Below are 14,843 nucleotides of genomic sequence, written 5' to 3' on the forward strand. Positions count from 1 at the left end.
TTGACTTATTCCATTTACCTTTTCCTTTTGTGTTCATTAAATAAACCTTTTTTAATTTGACTAAATTCTGTGTACCGTGAGAACATTTGGACATTCATGAAACATATCTTCTCAACTAGAGACAACATTCGACCAGATCTTCTTTCAAGACCTTAATAACGTCAAAGTGGTAACATAACTATAGTTCAGTGTTAAAAATTAAACCAAAAGTCCATTATTTTCTGTTGTCAAAATTAAATTAATAACCCATATACAGTCCACTTTATTATTTCTACAATAACCTTTTGATTACGCTACAGTATGAGATGTGAATTTACTTGCCTTCCACTGGTGGGCTCTCTTCAGTCATCACTTCTGCCACCTCTTCAACTTCTTGTTTAGTTACTCCATGAATACGCTTGCAAGCGCTTTCATGCTTTTTCAGCCCCTGGCATAAAAGGGAATATATTAGCTATGTATGCACTGACAAGACTAGTTGTTTTATGATTGATAATAACTATAAAAATACACTAAAAGGAGGGAAAATATGATATACTTGCCTCATAAATAGAAAATAATCATAGTCAGAAAATAAAATTATGGCTGTTCTAATGACTATATAAAATTACAGTTGACCTGAGACACCAGTATCAAATAAGTAAAATAAAAGAAAAATAATCATCAGTTAAAGAGTTGAAACACAAACAATCCAGTTAGCTCGTTAAAAAACCCCAAAACAAAAAAAAATCAAAACAGAACATATGCAATGTTCTATACGGTTTCAGTTGCAATTTTAAGAACAAAAGATTATAAACAAATAAAGACTAAAGATAAATTTTACCATAATATTATAACTATTAATAGGTATTTTTTAAATTTACAATATTTTAAAATTATTTTCAAAGATTAGAGGATGGTAATATTTTATTCTGAAGAAAAATGAGGTTTAAAAATGTATTTTAAAAAGTTTAAGAATTAGTGTTTAACCAATGCTAGATTTGATTCATAACCAATTTTACACATTTTTAGGCTGGTTAGATTTACAAAAATTTTATTTTGAACTTAACAGTTGCCTAAATTAAAAAATCGTTTACAATATTGCAACAGCATGGATGGAAAGATTGCACAATGATGATTTGGGGTTTAAAATAAGTTAATCTTTTCTCCTAAAAATGAATAAATGAAAACTTACAAAAGCAGTTTGAAACGATCGAGGACACAAACTGCAAGAGAAGGCTTCAAGTGGTTCAACTACGACAGGGTGAGGTGTTATGACAGGGGTTGAGTTCTTCTTTGGGCGTCCCCGACCTCGCTTGGCTGGTGTCACAGTTACTTCCTTGACTACAGTGATATCTGCTGGCAGTTTGACAGGCAACTCACTGCCATCAACTATCTCTGCAACTAAAAGGAACGTATGGATACAGTAAAATGTTCACAACGTGGTCTAGAGTGTTGTCTCCTGATTTAGTAGATTGAAGTCAGGTGTATAGTATAAATCTTGGTGGGAGAGACCATCTAAAACAAGCGGTGGGCGGCACCACAAAATAGGAAGTTTCTTTGTGAGTTACACCTCAGGCATTTTGCTACTTTTTATTTAGGTGTTTTCTGTTTGTACAAATTTAATGAGGGAATGGCTATTTGTGTATTAAGAACACAAAGCACGTCATTGCTGCAAAGCTTTGTGGAGCGGCGCACATCACTTGTAACACATAAGATTTTTCCTACCACCATAATTAACTTATCACCACACACAGATTAACTTTTTAGTTGTATATAAAATTAATTTTATGTTGTTTGATTTTTTTAGGTTAAATGTTATTTGCTTACCGGTTTTTTTATAAAGAGACGCCAACATTGAAATCAGCTGATATATATATTTAGCTAGTGCGGAAATGAGCTATTTTGCATACTGTTTACAGGTATGGGCAATGTGATCATTTCCATGCAGTGGTAGAAAACAATATAAAAGTAGCTCAGTGAAACCATAATTAACTGAAATAAAGGAAACAAGACCATTTCTAATAACCTATTTTTTTTTGTGAATCAATGGTTGGAACTTATTAATATAAAGGTTAAATCGGTTCAGAGATATAAATGAATATTTTTTTTACATTATTCAAACTAGGCCTTACTGTCAATTTGAAATGAACAATTGTGTAGCCAAAATATATTTATTTTTAAAGTAATAGCTTTGACTCCAATAGTCAATGGTAATAGGCAAATGTTTTCTGAACTTACTCTTTATCAAAGTAGCCTACCTATGAGTAATGTGTTGTAAACTGCTCCATTACTTTCCGTTGGCAAAGCTGGGCCAACTACCAGCACCATGACAGGTAATTTCCATTAAATCTAGCTAATGTTTCAATTGGTTTTCGGTTTGGGTATCCGGGTTTTGTTTGATATAACAGGGGTTTACTGCACTTTGACTAAAATAATCAAAATATATATATACTGGTCTTAAATGGTTAAAGCTATTCCTACAACTGTGTCTCATTGTATTAAATGTGTATCACTTACTATGAGTGTAGCTCAAGAATGTTTTAATATTTTATAACAACAATCGTATTGCACGACTGTATGTAAATATCATTTCATTTTTGGGCTTGAAAATGTCCAAGTAACAAACATCAAGAATTTATATACTCTCAATACCATCGGGGTTTAGTTGGGTAAATCAAGGGTCCGAAACAGCCCATTTGTATTGTTAAGGTTTGACTACAACATTTACGGCTAATTTACAGTTTAATGTTTTCACAGGTGTAATAATCCACTGTATGTAGACCTACATATAGAATAAACAACGGCACAATATATATTTAGCCTATATGAATACACAGTACAGAACCTTCAAACTCAATATGGTATTGTTGTTGTACCAACCTACCTGTTTCATAATCTTCAGAGGAAGGTTCAATTTCAGTTGAATTTTCAGGGTTTTCCTGATTAAGAATACTCTCAGCATTGGTGAGATCTTCTTCTGTAATTTCATCAAAATCTTGTAAAATTTCAAGTTTTGTGACCAATCCACCTAAAACATTGAAAGTATCAGCAAAACAGTTCTTGATAAAACTTAGATTAGACTACACAAAAAGGTATTAGATGTTCAACAATTAGATGTCTGAGGGATTTATCAACCAAGCATGTTAGGCCTACTCATAATTAACAGCTCTTGAGAAGTGACTATCTCTTCCCTAAGTCCCCTAATGGAGTCAGTGTACAAGGGCAGGTTAATTATTTGTTTATATAGGCTGATACATTTTAGTTGTATTTTAGTCAATTACTTAATGTAGGCAAGAGAATCAAGAATCAAGAATATTTATTTGCCATTAAATAACAGAACGTTACAATAGGCATCGTCAGTGCAAAAATACATCACAGTCAGTCTATAATACAATCAGTCTTAGCGTCCAAAAATTCCTCTACAGTGTAGAAAGCCTTACTTTTTAACCATTTTGTAATTACACAATTAAATTTCTTATTAGGCAACAGCCTCACTCACAGTCTCTGGCAGTTTATTGAAGAACAACAGTTGTTGGTATTTATGGCTCTTAAAGTACTTGTGCAGTCTAATATTAGGTTTAACAAGATTACCTCTATTTCTTGTGTCATGATAGTCACCCGTCTCTTTACACATTTTTGTCTTTTTTACAGCTAACAAAACCGTTCTTTTCATTCAAGTAACCACCGATTTCCTGCATTTATCTTTACGTCACAATTTTAATCATAGCATATGTTTAAAATCGAGCCAATATAAACACAGTAGAAAGGAAAAGATTCAGATGATGACCCCTGATTAATCTTACTAACATTATAAATGTGAAAGTTTGTGTGTTTGTTTACTTAATGTAGGCAAGAGAATCAAGAATCAAGAATATTTATTTGCCATTAAATAACAGAACGTTACAATAGGCATCGTCAGTGCAAAAATACATCACAGTCAGTCTATAATACAATCAGTCTTAGCATCTAAAAATTCCTCTACAGTGTAGAAAGCCTTACTTTTTAACCATTTTGTAATTACACAATTAAATTTCTTATTAGGCAACAGCCTCACTCACAGTCTCTGGCAGTTTATTGAAGAACAACAGTTGTTGGTATTTATGGCTCTTAAAATACTTGTGCAGTCTAATATTAGGTTTAACAAGATTACCTCTATTTCTTGTGTCATGATCATGAACTGATAACTGTTGATTAAAATTTTCTAAGTTAGATTTTACAAAAATAAGATTGCTGTGGATGTAAATACAAGCAAGGGTCATTATATTAAATAGTGGAAAAATTGTTCTACAAGAGTCTGAAGAGTCTAGCCCAGCCATAACTCTGAGAGCCTTTTTCTGCCATGTGAAAGCATCTATGGCAGAGGGTGAATTGCCCCAAAGCTTTATTCCATACAATAGATGTGTGTGGAATAGACCAAAGTAGGTCATAAGCAACACATCTTCACTGACATAAGTTTTCAGTTTTCACAGTAGACACACTACTCTTGACAGCTTTTTACATAGACTATTTACATGTACATCCCATGAGAGTTTACTATCTAAATAGATACCTAGTAAATTAACAGGTTTAAATAAATCTTCATCACAGTTAATATCTATCACATTTTTCAAAGAAAATAAAATATGGACGGTTTTGTCATTGTTTAAAACTAGGTTATTTGCTGAGAACCACTCTTGGGCTTGTGCCAGAGCTCTATTCTGTTTTGTCATAACATTTTCCAGATTAAGGTCAGAATGAACAAGGGTTGTATCATCAGCGTACAGTATTGACAAGGCAGAGACATTACAGCTTAAGTCATTCACAAAAACTAAAAACAAAAAAGGTCCAAGTACGGATCCTTGTGGCACTCCGGCATGTATATTTGCAAAGTTTGAAACCCTATTATCTAAACTAACAAATTGTTTTCTATTACTAAGGTAACTTTCAATAAGTTTCAACTCCATATTTCCAACCCCATAAAAGTCTAACTTCTTACATAGAATAACATGTGATACAGTGTCGAAGGCTTTACTTAAATCTAAAAGGCTTGAACGCTTACTCTCAAAACTATTCAAAATGTGATTTACGACAGATTCTACGGCTGTTGGTTTCTTGTAGCCCTACAAGCAAACAACTTGCCTTAGAAGAAAGGGAGCAAAATTAAGCGAAGTGAAGTAGGAGGAGAAAAGGAAATATGACAGAGAACACAGAGAGAGAATGAAACAGGAAGGAAAATTTAAAACAGTTGCGGATACGACGGAAAGGGAACACTGTAAAATGAAGAAGTACTGGATAGAACAGAACCGAACGAAGCTCGAAAAAAAGAAAACAACTGCGGAGACAATGGCTATAAAAAGCAAGAAGAGAAGATAAAACCACTGTGTTTGGAAAAATACAGGTAGAGACTCAAAAGAGAGAGAGGAAGAAATCAAAATCTAAAGGATCTCCCTGCCCGAAAAAACTTGTTGAAGAATTATTAGTTAAAGTTTTTGAAGGAAAAAGCAGCTTGGCTTTACAATTTTTTAAGGAGATAGAAAGGATACACAACTAACTTACCTGAATAAATGGTCCCAGGAAGTTAATAGAACACAAAAAATAACACAATTTAACTGATATATTTCAAATCTGCACTTCAATTAAACTGCAAGTTTTTTTTTAAATTCCAACAGAACCTATCACACCCAAAATATAAATCCTACCTAAAATCCACAAAGGCACGAACCCCCTCTGGTAGACCCATAGTTTACGCTGGGGAGGCTGCGGCTCCCAAACAGAGAGGATATATTCTCTTACGTTGATTCTTTTTTACAACCACCGGTCCAAAACCTAGGCTCATACATACAAAATTCTAATTACTTCCTCAACAAACTCAACAGTAGGCTACACCCCAACCTCTACCAGATGAAATAATGAAATAATATTTTTTATTTCCCAACTGAAAAATACAATTCGTGGCAGTTTACATAACAAATTATACAATCCTTACACTTAAAAGTAACTTACAAAAGTACCTACTAAATGGCACAAGAAAAAAAAAACCTTATCAAATTATATGGAAAAGGTCTACATAGGCAGGGGCCTGTGCGTAGACATGAGTTGTGGGTAGTTTGTTTGTAGATGGTACACTCTTTGCAATGATAGATTTAACCTCCCTTTATACCATGGCCTAACGGCATCAAAATACAGTAAACTCCCGGTTATCCGAGTCTCGGTTAACCAAGCCTCCGGGTTAACCGAGCCATTCATAAAAAAATAATAACTATAAATAAAGCCTAACTATAAACTATAAATATCGAGACAACTACTGGGAGGCGTGATGTTTAACAAGTGTGGTCGAGTAGTGGAAGTCTCCACTGGCTGTTGTTAGGTCAAGTAGTAGACTTCTCTACTGTATTTTAGTACTGTACTGGCTGTTGCTAGGCCGAGCCGTCGATCCGTAATGCACGAATACACAGATAATCAATCAATTCTAAGAACTACGGTAGCGCATGGCAACACTAAATCAACAGGTCGCAAAGCTCCCTAGGCATGACGTCATCGTAGGCGACAGCAACGACGTAATTTTTGCCGTATGCGATCAGCTGCTTGTTTTAATCTTTTCTTGGAAAACTAAAATGTAACTAAAAAAGTTATTACATAATTTTATTTCCGTGGCCTATGATGTCGTCATGTCTGAGGAGACTTACGGCCAATAGTAAATAAATATATTTAGTGTTGCCTTGAGTAGCGCCTGAGATCTTTACTGGCTGTTGCTAGGTCGAGCATTCTATGAATTATCGGTGCACTGGAAACCTGCGCTATCCAAGAATCTTCTCCAAAAAACTCCATCCCTATTATACAGACAACCTCTAAATCTAAAAAAAAACTTGCTTGTTCATCCTAAACTACTAGACACTTCAATATAACCATCAGAAAAACCTAGCCCCGGCTCTTACAATTGTAATGAGGAAAGATGCATTCACAAACCAGCAGAAACGTTATCCAGTTCTTTTAACAATAGACAGTAGAAACTCAAAGGACACCTTTCCTGCAACTCAGAAAACATGCACTTAAGATGATTGGAATGCACCCAATGACCTGTCCAATCAATCAATACATTGGCCAAACAACAGAAACATTACGAAAAAGAATGAATAGACACCGTCATGACGTTAAAACCAACAAAGAAAACCCCATGGCACAAAATGCCCTAACCCACAACCTCCAATTTGACAGTAGCTATATTACAACATCTTTAAAATCCCTTCCAAAAAACCAATGCAGCTATGGAGGTATTCTATTCATAGTTCCCATCTCCTAAGCAAACTTAAACATGAGATGAACCCAAATTCCTTCCAAAATATTCCTCACCCATACAACTAACAACAGTAGTACAGTAAAAGCAATGGTGTAAAAATATATATATATATGTGTGTGTGTGTGTGTGTGTGTGTGTGTGTGTGTGTATATAGAGTTACAAGTGATGTGTTGACAAGCCTGAGATACAATTAAAACAGTGCTAGAACTGTAACTGCCATTATTTCTCTGAAGAAGCCCATGAAAGGGGTGAAATATCAGTTAAACTATTGTGTTCTATTAACCTCCAGGGACTCTATTCAGGTGAGTTAGTTGTGTATCCTTCCTTTCTGCTTAACAAATAGTTAGGAATAAAGTAACTCCTAATGTTTGAAAACAACTCTTTCTAGGTTTTGTACTGCAAAAAAGCTAAGCAAACAAAATAAAGAGGTAGCTGGATCATGTATCCTAAAAATGTACCAGCAAGTATCGAAGGTCCTGGGCAATAAGTAATAAAGAAATATTGATTGCAAAAATATTTCAATCACTTAGCAGCAAAGGCCTACTAAATTAATAAACTATTAGCCGAATCTATAATACTTTCTTATTAAATGGTGACCATACAAAGTAGGTATTTAAAGTATGAATGGAGATGAGTGTAGGGTGAGTGGCGCGATCTTGTAGTCTTGTTAGTGACTAAGGCCGACATTCCTTAGACACAGCTGTTAATTAATAGCCCATACAGCTAATGGCAACTAAGGGACCTACAGTTTATAGTTGAATCCAATAGCCAGACAGAAAAAAGTGTCATCTCATGCCACAGAAGACAGTTGACCACTTTCTTTGAAAGTAGCAGAATGTGCCCAGGGGAAAAAGATGTAGTGAAAAAAAGGTGGCACTAGAAAATGCAAAGGAGGGTCTCCTTGAGCTGCTTCACGTTCTGAAAAGTGGTGCACAAAATCATCATTAAATATAGAAATAGCGTAGGGCCTACTCCAGTAGTAAAAAAAATAGCCTACTTAACTAAAGAATGATCAAAGTAGCCTACTTGGTGATTGATTATCTAGGCTCAAAGTAACTTAAAAGTACGCTCAAAGTAACTTAAAAGTACATTTAGCTCTGCTGTGTAAGGTTATTAATATATTATTACCTACCATAATATTTGCTTAAAATTATAAACACATATTTTTTTCTCTGTTACTCATATTGGCCGGTTTTTGAAAATCGACTGTTAAGTGATTTCTAACAGTGTATTATCTCACGTTTGTCAAACGTGGCCACCTATCATAATGACTACGTCCTATCCTGTCAGTGCTGTATTTTTCCTTCCTGATTAACTTTTATTGTCAATCTTTAGAGTCCACTTTTTAAAGAAAATAGTTATTTGTGCAACCAGTTACCATAAAACAAATAAATTGGTAAAGAAACGTGCCTTCACGTTGCAAATCTGGAGTGAGACAAAGTAATTAGAGTGAGACAATGTTAACATTGTCTCACTGATGAGCGAATTGGCCACTTTGCTTTCTCAAATAAGTGGAGAACATGTACATTGTTAGGTAACTGTACGAAAATTAACATTTTTGTATAAAATAGTTCTAGTTTATAGGTGTTAAATCATGTGTTCTGTCTACGTATGATCAAATTTATTAATATAGATTGGTATGAGATAGACCTAACAAAATAGTAAGTACGTCATAATTTAATCGTCAACTAATCTTGAAGCTTACTGAGCTTAACATAATTATGTTGTTTTTTTCTCAACTTAGACCTAAGTGCAAATAAGATTCTTAGATTTGACTACTTTGATTTATCACGCAGTAAGTTAACCAACATATTACTCACTTGATTTGTTGTTTTGCCTCGTATAAGTTTTTAACTGTGCAGTGATTGGGGGTTTCACCCCATTTTCCTCAGTTTCTTCAATCTCTCCCTCCATGGTCTAAAAAAAACAAGATAAGTTAATAATCATTTAGTATTTTTCAAGTTCTATCATTAAATTGTACAAGCAAAAACACACTGTGGTAAAAAAAGACCGCTAGGCTAAATAATTATCTATAAAAGTATGCTACCTAGGGACTAGGCCTATTCCTTGAGCATTTAAGTAATTTTATAGCTTAATATAAAGAATTTAAAGATAATGTTTATTTATTTATTTTATAGCACTTTATCCAAATAAAATTCTCTTTGCAGCAAACAAGCAAGACTATAGGCCTATTGTTAATTGCTGCAACAAATCTTTACATGTAGGCCAAGTGCTCCTTCTTGTCAGAATATCCACTATATGGTATCTAATAATTAAAAGTTTATAAGTTAAACCTTTACTCTAATCCATGGGTGATAGGCCAAACAGACCTGGTCTAATACAGCCAATTCCTTAAAGTTTTCTCCACAATTAATTAACAGTCAGTGGTGTCTGTATCAATGAGTAGGGGTCCATAGGCGTTTGTTTTGGAACGTATTTAGACAAAAACAGGGTTATCAACAAATAACTGTTTCAGTAGATATGCCAACGCCAGGGACATAAAATAGACAAAAAATAAACATTTAGGCTATATAGCAAATAATACTGGGAACGGCAAACAGCCATTTGAAATATTTTAATTAAGTATAAAATTATTTCAGAACGCATTAAAAAAGTCAATAGTGTATTGCACGGCTGTGCTGAGTTTTCTGTGCCACGCTATTAATTGGTCTGGCAGACACGCGGGAGCGTAGTGGGTAGTGGTGAACGAAGAAACACTGTTTAGGCTACACTTCATATGCCTAGGGATATTGCAATATTATCGATATCAATGCATATCGATATTTTCGTTTTGATATTTCCCATATTGTATCGATATTGGGGTTTTGATAATATCGTGATATCGGAAGAATTTTGTCGATATCGGTTCTCGATATTGAATTTTATAAGTTTAGATAAAGTTTTAGTGATATCGACATACCTCACGGCCGCCTTTTACTCCAGGCCGCAGCCTTTGAAGTGGCAACGTCACCAGTGGTGCTGTAACAGCTGTTTTGTTTGGAAGCAGCTAATGGTATTTGTGTATTTGTGAAAGATTGGTTACTGGACTATGACAATATTAACTCCGCTTAAAATGTACAGATCTAGATTTTTAATTCATATTGTTTCGGTTTTCCATTCTGTATGTTTTATTTTCAATATTTTAATAAATTTATGTTCATAAATTTAAATTTAAATCAATAGAGTGTGAATTAATGAGCTGATGTCACCTGTTTGTCATGTTATCTTATGGGACGTCTGTCACTAAACAACACCACTTACGCGACGTAGCCAATTCTACCAGGCCGCGGCCTGTAGTTAAAGGTGGCCGTGCATACCTTCTTATCGAGGTTATGTACAAGATAAAATCCACACTAATATGGGAATAGCTGGTTATATTTTTTGTGGTAGAAGGAACTAAGTTAGTAGCAACTGATTTTTATTGCTGGAGTGTTGGTTGCGCTACTGATGGGATAATCAAAAACTTTTGAGAATTTGAATACTTAGAATTATTTGAATACTTGTAGGCTATTCGAATACTTTTATAGCAATATGGTGTAACAATATGGCAATTTCAATTTTCCCAAGTCTAGTTTTGTAAATCAAGTATTGCCATTCATGTATAAATACATTTAAATGAAAATAAATGTGGTTCAATTCTCCTCTAACATAAATAGGTAGGTTATATTTTAAAACAAACTAAAACCCAAATTAAATAAATTATTGTTCATTCTCATTAAATTACTGTAGGTAATGAGTCATTTAATATTGTTAAAAAACTAGACAAAAGTATTCATTATAGATTTAGTGAGAAGTGAATTTCAATTTTAAAACAGTGCGATTCATTACTTCATTGAATTATTTTATATAATAACTAATAAATGCTGGTAGTGTCCAAATTTAACATTTTAATGAGACAATTAATTAATTATTGATCCCTCCTGAGTCGGGTACAGTGAAGATTCCATTCCAAGTAAGTAAACTTATAAGTTGTTGTTGTGAAGTAAATTAAGCAAAGGTATTCATAACACTAGTATTCAGTGTATTCGAACTCGGAACACATCGGCCGATTTCGAATTCATTCATTCTGGCTATTCAAACTAGATTGGTTTGGCTTCAAAGTATTATTGAACCCGGCCGAATGTCAGTATTCGAATACAACCAGAAGTATTCAAATCTTTGAACACCTTGGTTGTATTCGAATAAGTACCTATTCGATTCTGTATTCGAATGCCCCATCACTAGGTTGCGCTGTCAGCTGTCACTTGTTAGTTGTCAGAGCTCAAGAGCATTTGATTGAGCTGTTGTAGGCTATAATAGCCTATACTAAAGTCCACCAGTGCTAGCCTTGTTTAAATTGTTGTAAATACGGTAATTATTGTTTTCATTGTAACTCCTAAAAAATAGGCTGGGTTTGAAATGCACTGTGGATTTTTATTATTAATTTTAAATTTCACTCCCTCTTTGGTCCTTTATCGATATTACTAGAGGCTGGAATCGTTATCGATATCTAATATCGATAGATTGCTGATATCGCAACAACCCTACATACGACACTACAGTGCTAGCTGAAAGGTTGAAAGAATGAAAGTGTGAAAGAATGAAAGTGTGAACAAAATACTTACTGTACTAAGTTAACTCATTTAAAATGGTATATTATTCTTTAATGCAAAAGTACGTACGTTTTTATTTTTGATTCATGCGATTTTTTCAATAAAACAGTTCTATAAGTAAACATATTTGTTTCCATTTCAAAGCCAATAGCATGTGTCTCAAGTGGATCTGACTAAAAGTGTTAGGCCTAATGAAAAGTGTTATAAGAGCCCTTGTATACAGACGATTTTGTGTGCTGTTTCACGCCGCAAAACGTGATAATTAATGATTGTATAAAAACGTCGCACTCCGTGTATCCAGTCAGAATCACGTTTTGCATAAAAACGGCGCAAAAAAACCTCCGTTAAAAGGGCTTCAAAAGTTATTAAGCTTAAATTTGTTGATGCAGCATACAATATTGCCGATTATTTTTCTACAAAATCAACTGACATGACATGTGTTGGCCATTAGGGTGATATTAGTGAGGTCGGGGAGTGCGCTGAAAAGTGAGGGGGGGGGGCACACTTCATTGCCTAGAAGCGGCAGATACCGGTACTTAAATTCTTTTTTAATGGTTTTAATCTGCCCCATTTCAAATAAGTTACGCATTAAGTTATAACTGGCGATTCAAAGGCCTAGCCCTTGGTACAAAAAAAAAAAAAAAAACAAAGGCAGTAGGGCCTAAGTTACATAGCATATTTAAAGTTAATATTCATTTGACATAACAGTAATTGCAGCACTTATTCAATTTCTGTTAAATCACAAACTCGTGCAGAGTAACCAAATTTACACAAACTCAGACCCAGCCACCATCAGTCAGTTAAGTCAGAAATAACTTGTAGGCCCTAACTCGAGTCAGTGGCAGCTTTAGAGTTAGGTCAAAAAAGTGATTACTTGACTAAGTTAAGTTAACTTATAGTCACATCAATAATTTAGAATCTTCAGATAACTTAGGTAGGAAATTATCCTAACTTACCGGTAACTTAATTAACTTAAACTTAGGCTAAGTTATAGCAAATAAGAGCCTACTTAATTAGTTAAGGAGGGTTTGAAACTATTGATTCGATGAGTAGTAGGCCCTTAACCTTCTTTTCATTAAGCCTAAGTCAGTTATCAGCAAGTTTGGTTGGTTAGGTTAAGCTAACTTATAACAGTTTCATTTTTATCTAAGTTTCACCCTCCGAGTGTCCATAGTTTAGGCCTTAATGTCCGCCTATTTTTGGCGCATTTGCAAGGTTTTATTAAAACCGATCTGAGAAGCTTAAAACAATGTTAATTCAACTGTTCTAGGCTATATACCATTTTGTTTGGAAAATCATGGGCTTCAATATTATACATAAAACATAAGGAACATTTGTTTCAAAAAATTTTTTTAGGTAAAAAAAAAAATATTTTGGAAAATTTTCAAAAAAAAATAAGTTCGCGCTCAATGAAATTGGATAAATTATAGGCCTAGGCCTATAAATATTTGAAAATAGCCACTTTGTTCTAAATTTTATGAGGATTACAAATATATAAGTAATAATATAAGGAAGTAGATTTGCAAATAAATAAGTTATGGGCAAAAAACAGATTTCAGTACATAGCGTTTAGCTAAGAATGCATAGCCTAACCATAGCTAGGAATCTGGCTGATAATTTACATCAATATCACTACCTACTTCTTCAGGATCATCAACCAGCCCTTCAAAATCACTTAAATCTTCTTATAACGCACCACGTATATCACTACTTTTGATTTTTAACACTAAAACAATGATAAACGTAATAAAACACATCAGTCATCGGTCCGAGGGTAACCTAGCTATTTACAAATACGCACGTCAGCTGTCTGCTACAATTACGATCGGCTCGGAGAACATACAGCGCTGAGACAGACCTCTGGAGAAAGCTTAGAATATAACGAGAAGAACGATACCTAACTCGATCCAGTTCAATCCGATTCAGTCAGTCATAGAGCCTTCGCCGTAAACGATGTTCGCGCGTCGAAAAATCATCGCGTGACACTACACAAAGTGTGTCGCACGTCGATTTTTCGACGAGTGACACTCGGAGGGTTAACTAAGATAAAAATATTGACTATCAATATTTTCAATCAATAGATTTAATCGGTTATAAGGGTAGGCCTGGCCCAGGAAACTGTACGTTGCCCTTCAAATTATAACTTAAAATACAGTGCATGTGAAAATGTACAGATTCTTCTTAGTTTGTCAATTCATTTACCTAACACTAAAATGTAAAGTTTAGTAGGCCAAGCCTAACAAAAGAGAGGGACACCCCACAAGTGGAGCAGTGTGAGTGATGATTACAAATTGAATCAAACACTAGGCTAGGATTAGGCCTTTGGGAAGTTTTTAAGACAAACCTTTTATTGGCTATTTCAACAATAGATGTTTGGAAAATCATCTTAGCCTATATCCTACCTATGAAATAACCTGTCTTGGGTTCTCCTTGATTAGTCTATTTAGGTATTGTAAGGAAGTGAAACTTTTAGGCTAGGCGTAACTAAGTCCTACCCTAGGCCTACGTTCGCTTTGAATGTTTGAGAAATGGGTAAAACTTATCAAAGAAATAACTTGAATCAGTAATTTTCTTATTCCTGATTTTTCATAAATCGAAAAGTATGGATGAAATTGATAACGCTAAGCCAAGAAGCAACTGGTGGCATATCATCAAAGAAATTAGGTAATAGGTTGAAACGCGTCAATGGGATAAATGGCGGAGCAATTCGCTGCAGCACACAGTGAGTCTTTCAACATTAACAACACGTTGCATGAAAAAAGACTATGATGAAACGTTTTCACAATTTATTGTTAAAGAGAAAATTTTATAATGCATCTTTTATCCCTGAATCTGAAATAATAATTACCTCGAATAATCCAAATAAAAACTGCGCCTTCAGACAACAAAACGTAAAACTATTAACATAGATGAATGCAAGAATGCCGAACCCGAACAGCCTTCTTGTACAGAAAGAAGAAACTTCAAGTTGAAGTTGAAGACGCCATAGAGCAAGA

At 34.3% G+C, this 14,843-nt stretch overlaps 1 protein-coding gene across 1 annotated transcript; it reads right to left on the bottom strand.

Annotated features, from left to right (window-relative positions):
- Positions 1-313: 313 nt before the first annotated feature.
- LOC128984211 (uncharacterized) lies at positions 314-14,778 on the bottom strand. The gene is made up of 5 exons (XM_054403509.1): positions 14,696-14,778; positions 9,076-9,172; positions 2,864-3,007; positions 1,172-1,380; positions 314-427 (listed from the first exon to the last, which is right to left on the bottom strand). The coding sequence occupies exons 2-5, from the start codon at positions 9,167-9,169 to the stop codon at positions 314-316; spliced, it is 561 nt and encodes a 186-aa protein (XP_054259484.1). The 5' UTR covers positions 9,170-9,172; positions 14,696-14,778.
- Between the last annotated feature and the right edge of the window lie 65 nt (positions 14,779-14,843).

The sequence above is a fragment of the Macrosteles quadrilineatus genome, unplaced genomic scaffold, assembly GCF_028750875.1.
Source record: "Macrosteles quadrilineatus isolate MER2022 unplaced genomic scaffold, UCM_ALF_1.0 Scaffold_2__2_contigs__length_208266976, whole genome shotgun sequence".
Classification (NCBI taxonomy): Eukaryota; Metazoa; Arthropoda; class Insecta; order Hemiptera; family Cicadellidae; genus Macrosteles; species Macrosteles quadrilineatus.